The sequence below is a fragment of the Scatophagus argus genome, chromosome 17, assembly GCF_020382885.2.
Source record: "Scatophagus argus isolate fScaArg1 chromosome 17, fScaArg1.pri, whole genome shotgun sequence".
Lineage (NCBI taxonomy): Eukaryota > Metazoa > Chordata > Actinopteri > Scatophagidae > Scatophagus > Scatophagus argus.
The window spans coordinates 12,107,039-12,129,668 of record NC_058509.1 but is presented as its reverse complement, the minus strand read 5'-3'; the positions used below and the strand labels follow the sequence as shown (position 1 = coordinate 12,129,668).

Here is a 22,630-nt window from a genome sequence, read left to right as displayed (position 1 = left end):
ATTCCCATTATAGCATTCCTGTTAGCATGTACTTACACAAACTCATCCAATGATTTTTTATTTTTCACTTCAATCAGCCAAGTGCTTCATGGGATGAAATAATACCGTAGTTACAATATAACCTACATAAAGAGTGAAGCGTAAACCTGAGAATCCGAGGAGCTCTGGTCTTCTTTTGCCTTGTAAAGTCTGCCAGCTGTTCCCACAAGAGCTGCAATCAGCCAGGTTAAAGTCCACTAGTTTTATCAAGCATTGAGACACTCTGCTACCTACATATGCTGCACTGAAGCTCCCACTCAGGAACAGAGTCAGACACATGAGCTCACACACACAGACACACACACACATGGATGCTATGTAATGTTTTTATTAATAGCCACATATTTTCAGTTTGATTTCTGTCCATCAGTATTGTTCCTCATGTTTTCCAATCTACCAAGTGACCGACCTAAAATTAGCATAGCTGTTATATTTTTCCCCTCCAATGCGCCCATTGTCCAGTGTTGTCCTTCTGAGGGCCTCACATTACAAGCCTACAGTGCGGCTATTGTATCTTGACAAGGACCTTTCACACACTCATTGCCAATACTAGCACTTATTGGCAGATTCACAGTATAACAGTCACACTCCTGCAGGTGTGGAAATTTCCCTGTAGAGCTCTTAACTGAAATACATGCTTACTAAGTGAAACGAATGGATCTGGAATCACAAACAGCGGTGCTCAGAAGATGCTGCGGGATGCACTTATACACACAAACCACAGTACTCAGATTACATGGGCTGTGTGCATGCTCAAATGTGTCAAGAGGCCATTCAACACAGGCCATTACTTTAGATTAGATATCTATTTGAATTCGCTTACAGGGGAGATTGCTGCAGATAACATGTCTTTCAAGCTTTCCCTCACAGTAGCATCTGTGCAACAGCTCACACAGAAGCAAACTGTTTCTGATGTGCTATTGGTTATTGCATCTGTAGGACGAGCTAACTCGGATTACACAATAGCTGTGTGATATCAAGGAAGAGCGCTAGGAGTCAAGGAGAGGGAAGGGCTTCCCCTTTGTACAGACTTATCTCCTCTTGGCCTCAAATCAAGGTTGCAGGCCTGGCTGCATTCCTAGCTCTTAGGCCTCACACGGCCACATCTTTAAAAAAGAAAAGTCAGCTGTTGAGAGCCTGCAAAAAAATGTTATGACATTGACTCCTCTGTTACAGTGAGATGAATTATAGCGTCCAGTGGGATGCAGTGCAGATTCCTGTCCACGCCCTGTTAATTCACAATGTAGAGAATCAGCTCTGTTATACCCGTGTAATTAGCACCTGAGCATGAAGGTATCAAATGAGTCACATCAGGAGGTGTGCTGATGGCGCAGTGACAATGCACACAAATGGAGTGTTGGCTTTTGACACATCCCACCTCCAGCTAAACTGTTTTATTAGCACTCATGTGAAATAAAAAAAACAACAACTACCACACACCAAAATAAGGAGTACTAGAAAAAGAAAAGCGCATGTGAGCACCTGAAATAACATTAGATGAGATTAAAAAAAAAACCAAAAAAAAAAACACGTAAGCTTTAATCCATAATAAGGCGTCCCAGGCAGTTAGTCTGCTAATACTGAGATAGTATTGGCGATATAGCAAAGGCGGGTGGATCCACTGAGTTACACTCATGACTCGCTGTCATCAGCTTCCTCATCATGCAACCGCTGGAAAGAGTCAAGCTGCGATATCAACCCCACAGCTGCCGTCCTCCAATAGAGAGAGCAGAGAGAAAAGTAGGGCGGTCTGCACGCCCCCAAGGCTTTATAAAATTCCCTCATACATCCGCCTTGCGCCGCACGTTATAAACAAAGCTTCTGTCACTGCAACAATTTACGCTGTGTGAAACGAGAGACAAAAAAAGTTTTGTGGGATTTTTGTTTTGGGAGTGTTCATCTCAGGACAATCAGAAGTTAACAGGTAGGTTTCCTCCTCAAATAAGTAACTTACTTTATTCTTTTCATTATTTTAATAAAGAACTGGGCGCCGTGTGTCTCGCTGCTTGTCTGGGCATGTTGTTGTTACTGTTTGGCAGTGCTGAGATACAACTTTATTAAAGGCCATTGTTTCATCTCATTCCCTATTTTTTTTTAAAAGGAAAGACTAACACATTTCACATGTATTCCAAAATCTGTGCAGAATTTGCGCACAAGCAAAGCGCGCGTTGGTACACGTACACATACTTTATGAGAGGACATTTCTGCATATTGTGCTATGTTTCTAAAAGGCAATTTTACAGCAAGGTAGGACGCTCCCGTGTCTGTGGCACGTAAACAGACAGAGGATCGTAGATCAGCATGCTTTACACACGTGACACTGGAGGCACACACAAGAAAAGGTTGTAGGCCTACATACTGTAAGAGGATATTGTATAACAGTTCCTCTTTGCTTTCTAATCTCGATATTAAGAAAACTAAAATTTGCATTAGGGTGGGATGGGGGGGAGCAGATAGTGCTGAATCAGAAGGTGTTAATCAACAGAAGGAAATGAGGACAGTCTACCAAAATATAAAGTATATATTATCATCTGTTGGTTGCTATCAAAATAACACCACATCCTGACCCATTTTCCAGCTGTGTTTAGTTTCCCAGCTGACTCTAATGTTGATACATCTCACAGTAAGGTGTTTTTGAGTGGTGACCTCCACCCTGGCACCCATTCACCAACTAAGGTACAGTTTTAAAGGAGACCCCCCCACATTTTGATATCTTTTACAGTCTGAAAATGTAGGTCTGTGTCAGCTTAGTCCATCAGGCCTGCTGCTGCTGTTGTGCTAATATTTCAGAACCAGGGATTTGACAGATTAAGCGAGTTCCCAAAGATTAGGGAAGCAATCATTGTTTCTGCAGATGGATGCTGCTGGCTCGTGGATTTAAAACTATATGGAGGCAATAGAGGAAGGATGGCCTGGCCTTGATTCTGCGCTCTCTAAAATTGGAACTCACTCTCCAAATCTAATCAGTACATATGTTGCTCTCTCTCCCTCGCCATCTCTCAGCGAACAGAGAAAGAGTTTGGACTCATGTTGTTTTGTAACTTGGATTTTCTGGCTTAAAGTAGTGTGTCCTATCTCTGGATTTACCGTGGAAAACAAGCACTAATGTGTTACGCAGGATTGCATCTGTTTTGATGTTGTTTTCTCTCCAAAGCTCAAACCACATTATCTCGCTGTCGAGTGAAAACATCGGATTTTTAAAATGTCAGCTTTTTAGGAACCAACACATAAAACCTAATCATGAGAATTATGGCTATTGTCAAAGCTCAAAGAGCAATGGATAATCAACTGGATGATAAGAGCAGAATAATGTAGTCTTATAAACAGTTTATTACAGCACATGACGTGTGCCGTTGTCTTAGGAGCAGTGAAACTGTACGAGTACAACAGCACACGTCATGTACTGTTGTCTTAGAAGCAGTGAAACTGTATGAGTATTTCACCGCAAACTACAGACTTTGTGTTCCTTGGTATGCAGCTGATTTTGGGCTACACATTTCAGATCATCTCAATATCCTCCCCCTGTTTCCTGTCCATAGTTGCATAACACGGTCTCACTTCTGCCAGGCCAAAGCTGCTTCAGTGAATAGTTTGTTTTCTTCCCACAGCCTGACATTTATTTAAAAAAGAAAACATACACAAGTTTATAGGGAATATGCATGTGGGAACTGGTTTGACTTAGTTAAAGACAATGTGCGGCTGTTGCCCATGTCATGAAGCCATCTTGGAGTGAAGCCACTTTAAAGAGAGAGCCCCCTGCTGCAGCAGCAACATAAAATCCCTGTGAGAAAAAGATGCACTGCAAAAACATCACTTCCCTTTTAATATTTTGTTTCAGGTGTCTCATAGCTGGCTGAAAATCTGAGGCACAGCACCAAACTAACCCTTTTACATAATTGTCATGCATTTATCTGGATAATTTAAATGTTTTTTCCATGGCAGTCATTTGACATGCGCTAATCTACATCTATGTAATTAATGTGAGAAATCATTGCGTAATAAGTGTTACTCATAGTGTCACTCATATCTTGTTGCCTTGAATTAGAATCTTGCAGGTTCAAGCTAATTCAAGTCCCTCCCTCTTTGCCAGGTGAAACATTAGTTCAGCCTGGCGAACGGTTGGAGGCACACCGCTGGTGTAAACAGCAGGTGACCTAGTTTCCTCAGTCTGCTGCTCAGCCAGACTATCTCTCTCTCTGTGCTGCCAGCCTGTTAACAGGTGGTGATGGTGGCCAAGTACAGAAGAGGTCTCCACTCTGTTTGTTAATGAGCTCTTTGGGCTGGTTTTACACAGCCGTGTTTGCAAATAGGGTTGGAAATAGGCTTAAAGCCTGTGATTTTTTTTTCTTTTCTTCTAATCTGAATTGCTCTGAGATCTTTTGATTTTTAACATCATGAACATGCCTTCTCTCACATGGCTGTGGAATCTAAATGGGGGAATGATTTCTTGTCCTCCCCTACAAAGCTTCAGCAGTGTGATGGCCATCATGTTGTGGAAGGCCTCAGCAGAAAAATGAACCTGTTGTTTGATACTCCTCTTCCTCTGTGCTATTGTGAGATCTGGCTGGCTCCAGTCTCTGTTCTCCCAAACAGAGGAGCATGTGTTCGTATGTGTGTGTGTGTGTGTGTGTGTGTGTGAGTGTGTAATTGTGTCCAGGGCATGTTCTGCTGGACAGCCATCATCTTCTCATTTGAAATGGAATGAATCACTTCCTCTAATAAGACCACCTCGCTCTGATGGCCACACTGTGGTCCACTGTAGGTTGATGTTGATTGGTTTTCTGTTGATGGCTTTAAACAAAGACAAACGGAAAGAAGTAAGAGAGCACAAAACAGATGTAAGAAGTCCGGCGAGAGCAAACATAGCGACCGCAACCAAGCAGAAACCAAGACAAACACAAAAGTGACAGAGCTAGAGGGAAGAAAAGAGGCTGGGATTTGTTAAACCACGGGAGTCCATTGCTTCCTGTGTATGTTTGTGTGTCTGTCTGTCAGTGAAGGCCCCCTTCAGCAGGGGGAGAAGGGACGGCAGGGTCCGGGCTCTCAGGAGCCACCAGTGCCAGTGGACAAAGAGCCCTCTGAACTGGCTAATTTGATTTGCATGCAGAGCCACAGCTTGCCCACTCTACTTCAACACAGTATCATGATCCACAGCACAAGCTGATGCCTGGCTCCTCTTCACACCCCCCTTTTCATTTCTTCATTTTTCACCCTCTTTTTCTCACTCTTGTTCTGTTTGTCTGTCCCTCTCGTCTTCTTCCTTTTGAGCCTTTCTCATCATACAGGGCATCGGTGCTATTTTCTGAAATATGTTGAAACTATCATCAGTGAGAGACTGCTTCAGTTTTCAGTTCTGTGGGTATTCAGCTCAAGTTGTCTGTGAGACTCCAGTTTCTCTCTGTGCCTCTGGGTGTGGTGGCCAATTGTGTGGTGTGCATGTTAGAGCAGATCACACCACCTGCCTCTGCATGCTCCTGTCTGTGTGTGTGTGTGTGTACGTGATTGTAATCAGGTTCAGGTCTCATTTTGTTAGCTTTGTGTGGAATCACGCCCGCCTCAACTTTCAAACAGACCGTTGCTTTATTGGAATGTATGGAAGTACACATCCTGTAATGCACCAACCATTGCCACACTTTTAAAAGGCGCTTATAAATAAAATGTATTATTATTATTCTTATGCAGCAGTGAATTAGAGAAATAAAACACTTTCCTTTAAATTTTAAGAGGAGATCTAAATGCTAACAGTGATGTTAGTCTGATTTTTATGGGTTGAGAGTTCCACCATTTGGGAGCTCCAACAGCAAAGGTCCAGTCACAAACCGGGATGGGCACATAGTGCACCTCTTTTAAATACTCAATTTGGAAAGTATATAAAATGCAGGTTGAAGATTTTATCTGGGAAACCAATTTACCTAAGTGCTGGGATGTCAACAGTTTGAAATTGGGCAAAGGCAGCAAGTTTTATTGTTGTTGGTGGGAAGATGTCATGGATGTGGTGATGTTTGTGAAGGAGCCGCCTGATAGTGGCCAGGGACAGCTTTCTCTCTGCTATCCACCTGTTGCTGTATAACACTGGGTGTTCATTTTTCATATGAAGCTTCCCTGAACACCACTTCTTTCGCTTCTGCTTATTCATCTTGACATTGAAACAGACGTCCTTCTTCATCCTCAGATGTTTGGCTCTGAGCCACAAACTGAGAGGACAGAGAGGAAGAGGTGGGGCCGACCCAGTAAGAGATGAAGGCCTAGCAGCCTATAGTGTCATTATAGAAAATGAACCAATGAACCAGTTTTCCCAGGTATTATCCAAACATATCTTTCCTTTAGCAGAAGCTGAAGCATGTTCCATCAGAAAGGCTCATAACCTCTGGAAACACTGGTTGAACCAGTCACTCACTAATTCTTCTGATCTGTCTCACTGCCAGGCTCTGCAGCTCTTTGAAATGGATGACATCCAGGTTGTTGAGTCCAAACCCCTGCTGGTTGACAGGGAATTGCCGGTATGTATTCTGAACAGAGCCAAGTCAAAAAATGTTCACAGAAAAACTCTTCTCAGAAATGTGTTCGCTTGAGTATTGTATTGTATCAACTTACATGATTTATACCTGAAAATGTTCTTGTGTGGTTCATTCGTCTGTGTGTGGCTTTTGCTGCATATGTGAACTAATAAGTGAACACCAAAAGGTACATTTTACAAAGAAATACTCAAAAATCATTATACATTACTTACTAGATATCCCCTCCATAATTTCTGACTTTGTTCTGTCAAAAATGTGACCCATTAATGTTTTTAGGATTCACTCAAATGACTGAACATATATAGGTTTTTGTGAAAGCTTCTGTGTGCCAGACACTAGTTACAAAGGTAGTGTGCTGACCTTTGTCCTGATTGCCATACCCATCACTTATAACACTGAGTTCTAGAAAGAACACAGTTCAACCATTAATCGTTTGTCTGCAACAACAAAGTTGTACAGCTGGAATTCTACTCGTATGAGGTCATATGTATTTGAAAAGACATTCAGTGACAGGATGACGCACTGAGGACATTAGATTATAGCTTGTTAGTTACACTGTAATTGCATTAGTTTTATATTTTCATCACTCTGTTTTTTTCCCTGCAGGGTCTGAGGGAGGCTGTACAGCAGCTTGTTATCAAGGTATGTTTGTTGACACATGATACAAGCAAATAAAAACCTTTATTGGTCCCACCAGTTGTAAACCCAGCTTTATTATTTGACAGTTTTGTTGACAGACGATGAAAATCATTGGTTGTATAAGCCAGAGATTCTATGCTGTTTCTTATTATATTAGCTGGTCTGATACCATCTAGTGGTGGATGAAAAGAAATACTCCGCCCCTAATCAACATAGCTCTGGCAGTGGCTCATTTATCTCAGTGATGACCATTCATCCGCTGTGATTGTATTAGGACTGAAATCTAATTGGGCCTGCGCTAATTCAGTCAGCTACTGAAAGTGATGAAAGACATCTTGGACTGGATAGCACAACTCCTGTGCACCAGCCTTTTCACTTTCTTCTCCAGTGCTTTGACACATGCTCACACTCACATTATGGGTAGTTTATGAGTACTTCAGAGTCTGGCTGGGCGCGGGTTCTCAGGACCACGGACAGCACTCAGACTCTTAATCTTTAAGGTACAGAACAGACATGTATTGATCTTACCCTAAAAAAATGGCTTCAGTCTGTAGGAGTCAGAGTGTGTGAGTCTGCGGATCTTCTGGTCAGGCAGACATCAGTTTCCCCACTTTGTGATGCATATACTTGCATTCACAAATACAAACATGCACTTAACACACAGTATAGGATTATCTCTCCTGTGTAGCTGACGTGCTTGAGTGTGTCCTGTAGAGGCGGAGGGTAGGTGGAGCTAGGTGAATCCTCAGATGTTTACATGTACATCACGTCCAGTAAATAGGTTATATGCCTCTTTGGATGTTCCCCCAGAGCAGATCCCATGCAGTCAGAGCTAGTTTGAAAACTAAATAACAGATCATCTTGTACAGTGTGGCAGACTTGCAGGTCAGGTCACCACAGGGCAGATTAGGGTTTTTGTTTGTTTGTGATTTACTCTACATTCAAACCAATAACAGAAAATGTTGATTCACTCGTATATTTTCATGTTTTAGAGGTTGCACTTAAGAGTGTGTGTCTCATTTTGGAATAAAATTCTTCAAATACACAAAATTATCAGGACAACTTCCACCTTGAAATGAAATTAACGTTATTCATATATGTTTGGAATTGCAAATAACTTTTTGAGTATGTATTTTTACAAAATAGTTGCGACCGTTGAGCTCTTTATAGTCATGAAAGACTGTCTACTGGTGCGTTAAATTTTGAGATAATAGTTTGAGCCATTCGTGTGAAAATGTTCCCCAGAAATACTGCTGAATAATGACTGCAGCACATTTTCTCATTGATCACACACCCCACACTTACTCATCGTGTCAACTTAGTATGCAATGCCTCTCTGTCTGACATTGGTTGATCCAATTTAGGGATCTCTTCGTCTAGAGTTAGCTTGTTTTGACCAGCCTGCAGGCACCATGGGAGGCCAGGAGCTTAGGCCAACTGGTAAGCAGTGGGGGTATAAAACGCAGCTCTCAGAGCAGGGCTAAACAACTTCAGAGGCTTACCAGCATTTGGATCTATAGCTCAGGGAGCCACTGCGACCACACTTTTTCACTAGCGAGCAGCGTTGAACTCCTCTCCTGCAAACATGGTTCTGGAGGATTCTGATGTGGAAATGATTGTTGCTGAGATTGAAGTCAGCGTGAGTAGACTAATATTGAATTTTTGTGCTGAGCACTTTTTCAGTGGATTTGTTGGATTATGCTGCCTGCTGTCTTTCAATAGAGAGTAGCTTTTATATTTACGTTTCACGGTTTGTTGGACGGAATATGCTTTGAATAATCAGACAAACTTCAAAGTATTTTGGTTGTTTTTTTAGTTTAAGTAATTTTTAGAAAGGAAAGAAAAAAAGGCTTTAACTTTTGATGGTACTGATAAGGTTTTGGCAATTGAATGAGGCAACAATGAAACATGTTGGAAATGCATCATTGCTGAAATGCATTAATGAAGATCCTGTGTGGCTAATTGCAATGGAAGTGGTGGTAAATGTATTCATGTTTGACACATCACTCTGCCGCATAAAGTTTATCTTTTTGAATGTTTTATTAAATTGTTTTGTACCTGCACATTGTTTTTTCTAAGTTTGGTAATTTTTTGCACCAACAGGAGCACGATGTGGAGACTCCTCATGGAAGGATCCACTGTACAATGAAGGGTGTTCCCAAGGCTGACAGACCAGTCATCCTCACCATGCATGATATTGGACTGAACCGTAAGCCTTGCTTCTTACTAAGCTCTACATAGGTGAACCACCTGTTGCTGTAAAGCCTGGGGCATTTTGAATTACTGCACCATGTGGGATCAGATTAGGTTTCCCAAGCTAACTTTGTAATGTTAAGTTTACTACATTCTAATATTAAAACTCTTCCAAATCCTGCAAGACAAAGAGGGACAACACCTGCATGTTACACAAACCTTCACGCTTAAGCTCAATTCCACTTCTCAGGCCAGGATAACTTATCCACGTCTGCCTCCTTTTTCCAGACAAAACCTGCTGGAACACGCTCTTCAACCATGAGGACATGGCAGAGATCATGCAGCACTTTGCTGTGTGTCACGTTGATGCACCCGGGCAGCATGAGGGAGCTAACACCTTTTCCACTGGGTAAGCCAGACACACAAACACAAACGGTCACAGACACGCACACACACACAGAGGCAGTTAATGCGAGACCTTTGACTCGACAGGTAGATCACCGCGGATGTACTTAAGACGACCTAATTTGACAAGTGTGTTGTTGGGACGGGTGTTTATCTCGTTCAGCCTAATCTCTGCTTTGATGGTGGGACTTTGCCTCATGTTAACGCTTCCTGAACTGAACAAGACATGGAAACAGTAAAACACAGATGATATTACAGGCTGGTGCTTAGGAGCAATATAGGCCAGTGATTAGACAGTAGCTATTATTGAATTATTAACTGAAGTTAATTTTGGAACAACATCTTTTGTTTTCCAGATATGAGTACCCTTCTATGGACCAACTCTCTGAGACCCTCCCTCTGGTGTTGAAGCACTTTGGGTAAGTTAAGCTGCAGTTTTCATACAGGCAGTCCACACTTTATTTTAAGACGTTTTTCTAACCTGTTGTTCTAACAGTATCCATGCATGTCTGACTGCAGGCTAAAGAGCGTCATTGGAATGGGCATTGGAGCCGGGGCCTACATACTGACCAGATTTGCTGTAAGTTTCCCCTCTCGATCAGACTTAATAATTATGAGTTTTAATCATTCTAGGATTAGCAAAGCCAGCTAATGTCTTTCTTTTTGCTGATTTTGGCAATATAATGCTGCTTATTGCTTGAGCCTGCTGAGGCATAAAAGCCTCAGGAATGTTCCAGATCAGCTCAACACTAACACAGTGCTCAGTAGGGATTCTCACTCTGTCGACACAAGCCTGACAGAGATAGAACTATTAACTCCTTGCTGCAGCCCTTTCTGTAGCTAAATCTGTTGTGCATCATTGCGCAGTATATTTTTCTTTAAAATTTATTTAAACAGGAAAGCCTCTTTGACACCCTTTGACCAAGAGGTGCCCTGGTAGCTCACCTGGTAGAGCACGTACCTTCCAAGCCTGCACTCAGTACCAGCTCGGGCTCTTTGTTGCATGTCACCCCCTTTCTCTCCTGTCTCTCTCCATCTGTCACTTTCTAAATAAAGCAGAAAGTCCACAAAAAAATGAAAAAAAACCCCACAACCCTATGAACAGCAATCACAATGAATTGCTGACAGGAAACACATAATATGCCACGAGATCTAAATGAAGCTTAATAAAAACTAACCCAAAACTTGCCAGGACTGACACATCACGATTTTAAAATACCAACAAAACATTAGCTACCTGAACCCAGGCACATGTATTTAGCCATATGTGTCGTTAATGCGTTAATAAATCTCAAATTTCATGTGGTGTGTGCTTTAGCTGGACTACCCGAACATGGCAGAGGGGCTGTTGCTCATCAACATCAACCCATGTGCTGAGGGATGGATGGACTGGGCTGCCCACAAGGTAACACACACATTAATATCTGAAGCATACGCGCATAAAACTATTATGCTGTTAAAAATAATAGTCTGCAGATAAATGCCAAGTTGCAGCTAAACATTGTTCTTATGTCTAATTTCAGATCAGCGGCTGGACTCATGCCGTGCCTGACATGATCATCACCCACCTCTTTGGAAAGGTACACTTCTGTTTGAGCTTTGATTTGAGTCTCACTCCACTAGTACAACTCACTGTGTTGTTAACACATTTTGTATTCGGTCACCACAGGAGGAAATCCATCACAACCAGGACCTTATTGGAACATACCGCCACCATATCTTGAACGACATGAACCAGTTTAACCTGCACCTCTTTGTCAAGTCCTATGAAAGGTAAAGACACATAAGAGTCAGTCGCCATGTTGCAGAGTGAAATTACAACTGGGCATTCCAGGGTTAGAAAGTTCAAGATCAGCTGAAATCAGCTGAAGATTTTCGATAAGTCTCTCTCTCTCTCTGTCTCTTTCTCTCTCTCTCTCTCTCTCTCTCTCTCTCTCTCTCTACAGTCGGAGGGATCTGGAAATTGAGAGGCCGGTCCCTGGAAGCAACGTTAGGACCCTCAAGTAAGTTGTCATCAAGCAACAATAAAGCATATTTTATGCAGATCACATTATATTAGATCTAATATTTCCCCAATGCGGATTTGTAATTGAGTGTGTTTCCTTTATCCAGGTGCCCTTCTCTGCTGGTGGTTGGCGACAATTCTCCTGCTGTGGACGCTGTGGTGAGTTGTAGCACAACCTCTTGTTGTTCACACAGCTATTAAAAACAAGGTCTTAAAGCTGATAATTAGACTTCTCATCGTCGTTAATCCAGTGAACTTGTGCTGGCCGTGTTTTCTGTCCACTCCAGCAACCTGTTTGAGCCCAAAAGATATTCAAGATTAAAAGACAGTACAAACGTGGGAACAGAAATCAAGTGATACAAGAGTAGTTTTAATTTGTTAATGGCTGCTACTTTTAGGTCAGGCAATCCAAAAAGCACTACTGACTTGTTATCAAATAATGTAATAAAATAATTATTTTATAGGAATTTATATTTTTATCCTGCAAAATATGGTCAATAATCCTATAAGATACGTTAGTAAACAGTGTTATTTGTGCCTACAGGTTGAGTGCAACACCAAGCTGGACCCAACAAAGACTACCCTGCTTAAGGTAAAGACTTGTGTCCTGCCCGCCCGCCCTACGTCTTGTCTCATATCCTTATTCAGATGACAATAGCCTCGATGGAAACACATTGGCTGATAAGATTCCACTGGCTCAGCGTTTACCTGGTGACATATTAACCAAGGTTTAGGACAGCTGAATGTGTCCTCGGAGGTGACGTGCGTATGCATGTCTCCACAATCTGCTGCAGCTGACCTACTTGTGTTGGCCTGCGGCAACCTTGTGATGCACAACCGAAGCCAATTGGCTGTTAGAGCTAAAATGGGTGGCATTTATTGGGGTTAACTGTTCAAGGTGTAGAGGAACACTGATTGGAGGTAGCGGGGACAAGGTGTTCGCCGTGTTCAAGTTGGACATGTGGCGTGTAATGGGGGGTAATGGGGTGTGTCCACTGCTGTGCATAGGTACAAGGACCAACATGCTAAATGCTAATGGTCTCTTTTGTATTTTCCCTCTGTCCAGATGGCTGACTGCGGAGGCATGCCCCAGGTTGACCAGGTGTGTATGTCTGTGTTTGTGTGACAGAAAAAGAAAGGAAAAAAGCTTGGCAAGACACTGTTAATGTTCTATAGCAGGCTGCACAGAACTGGATAATCGTTGCAGAGGGTCAGGTGGATGGATAGATGGCATAAGAAGGTTACACTTAAGAGCATTAACGAGTGGCAGACATGAACCACAGTTGTCAGGTTGTAATCCTCCGCCCTGAGCAGCACCTGCTCATGGCAGCTGTCATATCTTAGACCCTGAGCAGTGAGGTGCTGGATGAGAGATTGAGTCGGTCAGTGTTATGTAAGCAAGTATGATAATTAATGACAAGATGTTTTTCTTCTCTGCAGCCTGGCAAACTGACAGAAGCTTTCAAGTACTTCATTCAGGGAATGGGATACAGTAAGTATTCAAAATATGCAGTATTTTTTTGATTTGGTGACATGCACTTCTCAGACAAGCTTAGGTTAATATTGCCATGACGTTGCTATGATGTGGCAATATACATTTATATACAACATCCTGCCAAAGGTGAGTTTTCTGCCACCTTGTGGTGAGATGAAGATCTTTGGCTTTATATTCCCCTCCTCACCCCTTGGTGATAGTTAATAAATGACTCATGTACTCACTGGGGTGTAACTCAAACTCAGCCTAAAGTCAACTCCAGACATTTATTGTACTACAGGGTGTACAGTGAAGAGTATTGGAAGCACTGAGGTTATTTACCAAAGTCATACCACTCAAATAAAAGTCTTGTATTCCTAAAGTACGCAGGTATTATCAGTAACATCAACAAGAATTAAGTTAAAATGACCAGTTATAGCATTATATATCAAACCATTGGATGTTCGTTCCTGATACAGATACGTAAACAGCATTTTAGTGTTGTATTTAGTGGAAGTGAGTCTGATTCTTGCTATTTTATATGCTCTCAGGTTGTTCGATTTACTGTATAACACAAATTATATTTTGTATCTTATGTAACAAGTGACCATAGCTCTCTGATGAATGTAAGGGAATAAAATAAGACAATATTTACATGTTAAATGTTGTGGAGTAGATACAGAGTAACAAAATACTCAAGTACAGTGCAAATACCCCAGAAGGCACATTAATGAGCACTAGAAAAGTCTTAAGTCAACACATTACTAAATCATCCTCCTCCACCAATCTCCTCCTTGTCACTCCTCAGTGCCCTCTGCCAGCATGACCCGTCTGGCCCGCTCCCGCACCGCCTCCGGCTCCAGTGTCACCTCCTTCGACGGCAACCGCTCCCGTTCCCACACCAGCGAGGGGAACCGCTCCCGCTCTCACACCAACGAGGGCCGCAGCCGCAGCCACACGGCTGAGAACCAGCGCGGCCGCTCCCACACAGAAGGCTCCATGGACGGCACGGCCAGCGGCAACGTGGACCAAGCCGTGCCCAAGTCCACCGAAGTGTCCTGCTAAGTGAACCTCTACTCTCCAGACGCCCAAATCTCTCAAGTTCCCTTCGGTTTGTGCTGCGCTGCCTCTAACTGACACTCAGAAACACACATTCCTATGCACACACACACCGATGTGGAGGGGAAACTAGGATAGCATACCTGGAATTGCAAAAACGCACAATGGACACTCATCTCCAGACTATTCAGTGCAGCTGACACGCCCCAATTTGAAAATATGATGTCTTTTTAATGAGAGCTTAGGGTCAACTGTATGCCTGTTTTGTCATTCTCAGCTCGTTGGTCAGGTTAGTGTGCAGTAAGGGGCAACGCAGCATCTGGGGACACCGAAGAAGAGAATGTCGGAGAAAGCTGTGGCTACGAGCACACCAGCCTGTACATGTATCTCTCATAATCTCTTATACATAGAAAAAAGTTTTAATTTCCATTTCTGCATTCCTTCGTCCTGTTTTTATCTATTTTTACCGTATTGACACAGCTTTCTCGAATATACCTGACTGTAAATTACCGTTTTCTGTTCTCACTGTAATTGTATGATCATTTATTCTTTATTTTCCATGTTTGAAGTGTTGTCGTTTGTACGTAGGAGCAGATTTGTAGATGAGCGAGAACGGAGAGGCACTTGGATAAATAAAAAAGGCAGTCTGCCTCACACATTGCTACTTTGAAAATTAAGTGACAGACATCAAGTACATATTGAACGTACTGCACATAATATTGTTTCATCATTTCATTGTTCATTATCCTTGAGTTTCACTCTCAACATTATGTGTTATTTGAACTCTTATACATCCATTCATTGGTGGACTTAAATAAATCTTCAGGAATGAAAATGATCATTTTTAGTACATTCCAACGAGACTGTACGCTTTGCCATTAATCAAAATACATTCCGAAATTCAAGTTGAAAAGCTTTTGCATCATATGCTTTATTACTGGATCATGGCTTCAGAATAAAAATATTTCTTTCTTCTTTTTTATGATGATTTCTATGCAATCAAGCACAATGGAACAAAGATGTGCCATGGAATTGTTCACTTTTTAGACGTGATGCTCCTATGTGGTTGTGGATTTTTGGGTCAGTGAAGTGATAGATCCACATGTTAACATGAGGATAGCCATAGAACTTACCTGACACCCTCTACTCCCATACTTTACTTGCACTACAGCAACATTTTGCTTTGTAGAACACATACACAGCTTTGTAAAGATGCAATGCACACCATCTAATGCTGTAGAAAAGCATAAAATGACATAACAGTTTGTATTTATAAAAAAAATTACAATAAAAAAAACTTGTAACTGATCTTCCCTGATCCTGTCATTATTACATATGTGGTCCTAAAATAAGGCTTTGTCTTAGGAATCTGAGTCCATTGTTGTCTTTTTACTAACATTTATCATAAAGTACATTTTATGAAATATAAAAGAAAATATATACAGTAAAGACTTATTATCTAATCTGACTTGTGTGTTCAAACACAGAGAATGTTTGACTGTTTCTGAAAGCATCTCAACAACATTGCACGAGTTATTACATATGCAAAAAGCTCCATAAATAAATTAAGCGTTCAGTATTTCACATACTCATTGAACTGAACTTTCATTTGTAGTTGCTCAAATATTCTTCAAAGACACATCGTGTTTTATGAATCCATTCTGGAGACACACATACATTTCATATTTACAGATTTTTCCAATAGGAAAAAAAGACCTTAAGAAAATCCCTTGTACATATTCATACACATAACCAATACAAATTATTGCATAAGAAAGAGGAGTCAAAAGAAAGGCCGGATGATCCCACAGGCTGAGAGTGTGACTGACACCCGCTAGTTCATGACTTCTGGGAATGCATAATAACTCTCCAGCTCTTCAAATATGTCGTTGGGGTTTCTGCAGCTGAGGTTGCAGAAGCAGGCCTGGACCCACATCATCTTCCAGGTAAAACCCGTCCCATTAGGACACTCGAACTCTACATCAATGGTTTTGGACTTGTAGGGGATGCAGCAGCGCTCATCTGTGCAGACTCCGCAGTATTTGGGCCTGTATGGTTTCTTGCTTGTGCAGCCTGAGATGGTGAGGTTTGAAGGCAGATCTTCTCTGTAGATGTTCAGACATTTCTTTCCCGGCTGATGGAGGAATGGAGTAGAAAGGTGTAAAGTCTTCAACCAGCTTTTAGACTTTGACTGCTTAAGATGTAAAAGAGAAATGCTACCTTGATGTGTTTGGTGATGTCGACCTCACAGGGCCGCAGGTTGCAAAGGCGAGATTCTTTGACCAGCTCACACTGCTCGTTGGCGTTAGAGATCCTCAGGGACAGGCCGCGGCCACAGGTCTTCGAGCAGGGGCTCCATGAGGTAGTCTGGGTAATGCAGTTCTTGTGCCAGCTCCTGGTCTCAGCTGGGGAAACTGGATCAACACATAGAAGTGAGGTAAACAGAGCACAAGCAGTAACAGTGACAGATATCACAGTTCATCTTTGATGTACACTCATACGCTTTGGTTCCATTTAAAACCGTTGGAGTTTCTTCTGGGAGTTTTTCCTTAGTCGATGTGAGGGTCTAAGGGCAGAGGATGTTGCTACGATGTTATGTAAAGCCCTTTGAGACAAACTGCTTGTAAAAATGGGCTATACAAATAAAGTAGTCTTGTCTTGTCTTTTACATAGTTAAATGTAGATTTAGAATAACACCACTCCAAGGCTGTTACAATGTCGTTGTATTCCTTGTACAATGACAATAAAGGCTTCTGATTCTGATTCTGAGTCAACTAATAGAAGTTTGAATAAAATATAGAAGAAATGCATTTATTGATATTAAGATATAAGATTACCTATTCACAAGCTAGATTTGGAAACTATAATCTAAATTTGCTTGATCAAAATCCTGTCCAACATTTTTCTCTTCAGTGGACTGCCTTGCTTTTTGTTTTTACTTTTTTTTGTTGAACACCAGTTGATGACAGTTTCTACATTTATAATAACTGACAAAGAGAAACAGAGGAGGAACACTGCACCCCATAGTATGCTCTACCCCATCTAAATCTTTAAAGTGGGTTTACCAAGTAATCTGGATCTGATTAGTGTCCTTATGCAACACAAACATATCTTCGTTCACAGTATTCCCTCTGCACTGCCCTGCAGCACTAATTGACTGGAAATTGGACATGACCCAGCAATAGTGTGAGGGTTTGCACAGAAAACCACACATTTAAAACACAGCTGCTACTATGTTCTTTTTACAAACCCAATCATATCCACCCACTACTGAAAAACGGTTCCCTATCGGTCTCTAGTTTCCTTACAATTCCCTTTAATTTAGCTCGTCTTGATGATTTCAGAATCAGCCTGCAGCTGTGTTGCATTCACTGAGCTGGAGGGGGATTTCGGAGTGCTATTGGGAATTGTAAAAAAACATTCAATAAGAGTTTGCAAAATGAAGCTCGACTTCATGGTGCACCACAATATAACACCCCTTCCTGGTATAAGTATAAACCATATATAGCCAAGGCATCCTACCCTCTACTGCATGTCGCGGTGCTGTCTTGCGCCCTCTTTTGGGCTCATCACAGATCCATTTCTCACAGCACTGTCCTGGGATTTTGATCCGACGTGGGGTTTGGCACCACACCCGTGGAGGCTGGGACTCTGTGCACAGTGCTACACAGCCAATGGCCCCATTCACGCACACACACTGGTATTTACAGCTAGGCTTGAAGCTCTGCCCATTGCGGTAGATCACACCATCGTGCTCACAGCCTGTTCCCACCATATCTGGCGGAGAGGAATGACAAGCAGTCACATATTACAGAGATTTAGGTTGACTGCAAAGAGGCGTATTTCTTTGCATTTATAACCCAATTAGTTATTAAAGTAAATATTCTTTGATGCAAAAATCTGTGACATTGCAGGACAAATTACATTATGGTTTGACACTTTCTGTTGCCGGCTAATTTCACACAATATTAATCAAAAGTAGCAGTAAAAAGCAAAAGTAACAAAAATAAATTAACATGTTTTTTCCATTAACTCTTGTTAAAAGTGCCAGACAGAGATTTCTTTGCTGCAGTTTGTGCAGAGTGAACAAAAATCTGTATAGTTAGCATGTGCAGCAATAGACAAAATTACAAGGATGGAAGGAAATAAAACCCGAACAGATCTGTTGAATTACCACCTTAACCAGGTCGTATTATGATCACCTTCTTACAGCTTGAACCGCAAACTTTCCTTCTTTTATTCTGTAACTATATAATAACATAGAACACAAAATTTAGTATTTTAGAGTGAAAGTGAAACATATGGAGCAACTAAATTAGATTTGGGTGTAAGTTTGGGCTTCATCTGTGGCAAATGTCACTTAAAAAAGATCAAAAGCTGTTTTTGCATGTCCTGGAGTTGGATATTGTTTCAAATGTATATACTTAAACTTCAGGCTTCTGATGTTAATGAGCCTCTTCCATGTGTTGTTTGTAATATGACCCACATGACATTTACATCCATGCAACTGTTGTTACTCAATTAAAAATATTTTAATCACCCACATTAAAATGCATTGCTATTCTGCCCAAGTGACACCTGTGCATCAACCAGTGTTGATATGGCAGCAAACACCTGCTCTACTCCGTTACAATCTGGTCACCTGTACCGCGGTGTGAATAGTGAACCTAAAACATTATGTCGGAAAATAAACAAAAATATTCCCCGCTGTGTGAAAACTGTTGTTTGCTTGTCAGTTTCTGTGAGTGACACTTACATGCACACACTCCTTTTTCGTACCTAGGCTTGTCCGAGCTGTAGTCACAGTACAGTCCCTTGTGGTAATCACATGTGTCTGCCTCATTGCATTCCTCGCCCACTTGCCGAGCGCAGGTCTTGCAGCAGTCACAGCCGTCCATGAGGAGGCTCACACCCGGTGGGCAGGTCGGGGTGACCCGAGGACACTCGCAGGGCCACTTGCAGTACTGCGTACGATTGTACAGGCCCACCACTGAGGGCGTGACGGCTGAGGCAGGCGGCATGGCAGTGGAATTCTGGGAGTAGGCCTGGAGAGAGGAAAGTAGAAAAATTAAGCCTAAAAGACAGGTTCAACAATACCTTTCTTAAAAATAAATCCAGTTTAGCAAAGCACGGTGTACAGCTCATATTCCATATCAATTATCAATTCATCTCTGTACTGTCTTAAATGAACCTTCATTACATACATTACACGTCACACAAAGTTACACACTTCAGTAGCCATTATGTCTCTGTGTTTGCACAAAATCAAAATGCCTTCTTTTATTACATTCAAGGGCCCCGTATGGTGAGGCAATATTCTTAACATCCTTAATCCTTTTGCAACCCCGTCTCAGAAAGTTGCTGATACAGACACTTCTGCTTCAATGCCTAAATGTGTGAAATACATGGTAGGCTGTTATGCTGGTCATGCTGTGCAATAAATCAAATAAGACTATAAAAATGATTAAACACCCAGTGAAGATAATCTCATTAAATCAATAACAATGTCCAGTCTTGTATATGCTTAACACTCTGGAAGTGTTCCATCATCATATTTATAAAAGCCAACTGTGCTGAACACTTACGCAAATCCTGTCTGTAACTTCATCAGCTCCTCCCCTTCGGTGTGTTTTCACTCTCTTAAAAGCAGATGTTTTCACCAAAATGAGACACATGAGCCACATTAACAGCCAAGTGCTTGGAGGTCAGTTCCAGAGGATGCTTGAGTCTCAGCAGAGCAAAACTTGTATCACTTTTGTGGAGGCCAATTTCAGTTCTGCTTGTTCCGAGAACACGGTGTGCTTGAGAAAATGCCAGGAGATTGTCTCCAGGTCATCGTTAAGTGAGACGCTGAGAACTGCCTCTTAGGCGGAGAAAAGTAATGTTTCTGCCACACTCTACAAAATTGTACATCCTTCAGCCTAATATGGAACTTTTCTGCCAAAAACACATAATATATCAATTTCCATTCAACTCACATGAAAAGATGGTAAAATCATTAAAGAGCAGACACCATATCCATCAAACTGCCACTCTGTTGACTGGTGTAGACAGGGAGGCAAACAATGCACTGAACATCCAAAATTATCTGTGTACTCATAAATCACCATTTTAACCATATGCTCAGAACAGCAGAGCAAGGACCTTCTGATCCGTGCAAGACACACAGACACGTGCAAACACGCACATATGTGCACGCACATTTAATCCATAATTAATTGTGAGGAAACATGCTTAATCATCTTATGCAAGCCTGTACCCTATGTCATATCCCTGAGCTTGTTCTCCCCACTTCAATGGAATTATGGTCATATTAATAACTGCTGTGCACAATGTTGAATGCTAATGCAGATAAACGACTTTTAATCACAGCAGTGCCACTAAGCCAGTCCCCAGAAGAGTTAATTTAGCCTGAAGCCTGATAGAAGAACCAAAGCAACAAACATAGCTAAAAATAACCATCCATCACCCCAACAAAGAGAGGAGAGCAGAGGGTGGGGGTTGGGGTGTTTCACAAGGTAATTATGATACCAAGCTAAGCCTAATGCAGTCATCATCCTGGCATTGTTTATCTTTGCTGACTAAATACAGCATGATTTCATTATTGTCAGGAAAGGGTGGAGTAACAGCACTCAGTGTATTACAGAAACATATATTTAAGAAAACTTTAGCAATACTGCAAGCAAAAGGAAGCAATTATTTGGTGATCTCAAAATAATCTGACTTGATATTTGTGACACACTCACACTTCAAAATAATCATGTATTTGAATGTTTTCCAGTGTGACCTCAAACACATGTCGTATTTTAGTGATGGCCAGTTAATGAAAGTGGTGCAAGAACTGACAAGGACTGATGACCCTCCTTTCCTCCCTGCTGGTTTTAATCATTTTGTCACACCAGATGACCTCTGATCTGTGCACAGGCACGGTCAAACTTAAAAAGAACTCTTTTTCCAAAAATGCTGTGGGGCAATGGAGAACCTGTCACTCAGGAATAACGTCTTAAATTTCCCTCCAAAAGGTCAAGACACCTAAAAGAGGCAACATGACTTTAAGTGGTTCTGTTCATAACGTGCTATGAGAATAAGAATGTAATAAACTGCATGACTACATTACATTATCAGCCAAAATGATAACATCCCATAATATATAATGTATTAATATGACCTAACATAACACTGTTTAGAGAGATATTTTCTTATCTTTTGAAATGTATTAATCAATTTTCTTGTTGCTAAATAGCTTTAAAACTCATTGCTTTTGTAATTTGCCAACGCATCAAACTTTCAAAAAGCTGGCAGATACTGCGGCGGGGAGACTTTGGAAAAAGAGAAGCCTTTAAAAAGCTTGTTCCAATATAACCACGAGATGGCGCTAAAACATAATAAAGAACAGAAAGTAAAGCTGCAGTGACGCTGCTGCCAGAAACTCACACTGCAAGTTTAACTCCGGGATGGTTTAAGGCTGAAAAATGACTTCTCTTCGGAGATATGAGAGACATTTATAAGGAATAAATTGCTTCAGGTCAGTCAAATCTACCCTGACTTTCCGTTATCGGTCAGCCCTGACTTATCTCTAAGGAAGGATGTTATTTGGATGACATTTATTAGGCTACAATAGGAGGAAAAAGAGCTCACCAAAAAAAATTAATAAATAAAAGATAAAACATTACGCCTCACTCCCCACAAGAATATTAACAGCTTTTTTTTAGTGTAGCTAAATGAATTACTTTATGTTGCCGTGAAAAAAAAGACTTGATTACCACCAACACGTGTAAAATCCCCGCAGGAATAGCATATAAGCTATACAGGCTCAACAGTCATGACAACACTAAAATAAAACAAAATAAAATAACCAGTCAGAGGTCGCTAAAAGCCTACAGTAAACTACTACAAACGTGTTGTAAGTCACAGAAAGTTTACATCTTTTCACAGTGTAACCAGCGGGCAGTAGAGTTGTATGCTGACAGAACAACATTACATTAAAGCTGAGTTTTCTATCCTCCGTCCCACCTGTTGAATCCCGGCTGCTGTTAGAATCCACAACAGGAGCCAACTCATCACTGGTGACGAAGTGCAAATGCATTGAATCCAGAATTAATCCCGTTTTAAACGCTCGACACGCCGGTCTCCGCAGGTGTGCTACATCCTCCTCCCGTCGCTGTCATCTCGGCGCACCTCCGTCCGTGTGCCCGGTCCGGGACTGACAGCCTGTTAAAGAGCCCGGGCTGACGTAAGGTCTGAAAGGACGAGCCCGCATACTTCTGTCAGGGTTTTTCTTCTCTCTTCCCTCCGCTC

General features: G+C 41.6%; 2 protein-coding genes across 4 annotated transcripts; one reads left to right on the top strand and one right to left on the bottom strand.

Moving 5' to 3' along the window:
* Positions 1 to 1,806: 1,806 nt before the first annotated feature.
* Positions 1,807 to 15,640, top strand: ndrg1a (N-myc downstream regulated 1a). Of its 2 annotated transcripts, XM_046417134.1 has the most exons (17): positions 1,807 to 1,963; positions 6,465 to 6,539; positions 7,164 to 7,199; positions 9,300 to 9,405; positions 9,678 to 9,798; positions 10,151 to 10,213; positions 10,314 to 10,374; positions 11,113 to 11,199; positions 11,318 to 11,374; positions 11,464 to 11,567; positions 11,741 to 11,797; positions 11,907 to 11,958; positions 12,344 to 12,391; positions 12,866 to 12,901; positions 13,240 to 13,291; positions 14,082 to 14,384; positions 14,610 to 15,640. In XM_046417134.1, the coding sequence occupies exons 2-16, from the start codon at positions 6,483 to 6,485 to the stop codon at positions 14,336 to 14,338; spliced, it is 1,194 nt and encodes a 397-aa protein (XP_046273090.1). In that variant the 5' UTR covers positions 1,807 to 1,963; positions 6,465 to 6,482; the 3' UTR covers positions 14,339 to 14,384; positions 14,610 to 15,640. The 2 variants fall into 2 exon arrangements, with proteins under 2 accessions (XP_046273090.1, XP_046273089.1); XM_046417133.1 differs by having other exon boundaries at positions 14,082 to 15,640.
* On the bottom strand, positions 15,233 to 22,630 carry ccn4a (cellular communication network factor 4a). Of its 2 annotated transcripts, none has more exons than XM_046417137.1 (5): positions 22,346 to 22,630; positions 19,089 to 19,377; positions 17,855 to 18,109; positions 16,553 to 16,746; positions 15,233 to 16,466 (listed from the first exon to the last, which is right to left on the bottom strand). In XM_046417137.1, the coding sequence occupies exons 1-5, from the start codon at positions 22,391 to 22,393 to the stop codon at positions 16,167 to 16,169; spliced, it is 1,086 nt and encodes a 361-aa protein (XP_046273093.1). In that variant the 5' UTR covers positions 22,394 to 22,630; the 3' UTR covers positions 15,233 to 16,166. The 2 variants fall into 2 exon arrangements, with proteins under 2 accessions (XP_046273093.1, XP_046273092.1); XM_046417136.1 differs by lacking the exon at positions 22,346 to 22,630 and adding an exon at positions 19,918 to 21,914.

Excerpts from the sequence above, each read along its gene's own strand:
- ndrg1a (XM_046417134.1), top strand. The coding sequence starts at position 6,483 with ATGGATGACATCCAGGTTGTTGAGTCCAAACCCCTGCTGGTTGACAGG. Across the intron at positions 9,799-10,150 it reads GCTAACACCTTTTCCACTGG|ATATGAGTACCCTTCTATGG; the intron begins GTAAGCCAGACA and ends TTTGTTTTCCAG. Across the intron at positions 11,568-11,740 it reads TTTGTCAAGTCCTATGAAAG|TCGGAGGGATCTGGAAATTG; the intron begins GTAAAGACACAT and ends CTCTCTCTACAG.
- ccn4a (XM_046417136.1), bottom strand. The coding sequence starts at position 20,016 with ATGTGGCTCATGTGTCTCATTTTGGTGAAAACATCTGCTTTTAAGAGA. Across the intron at positions 19,378-19,917 it reads AAGTTACAGACAGGATTTGC|GCCTACTCCCAGAATTCCAC; the intron begins GTAAGTGTTCAG and ends TCCTCTCTCCAG. Across the intron at positions 16,467-16,552 it reads ACATCACCAAACACATCAAG|CCGGGAAAGAAATGTCTGAA; the intron begins GTAGCATTTCTC and ends TTCCTCCATCAG.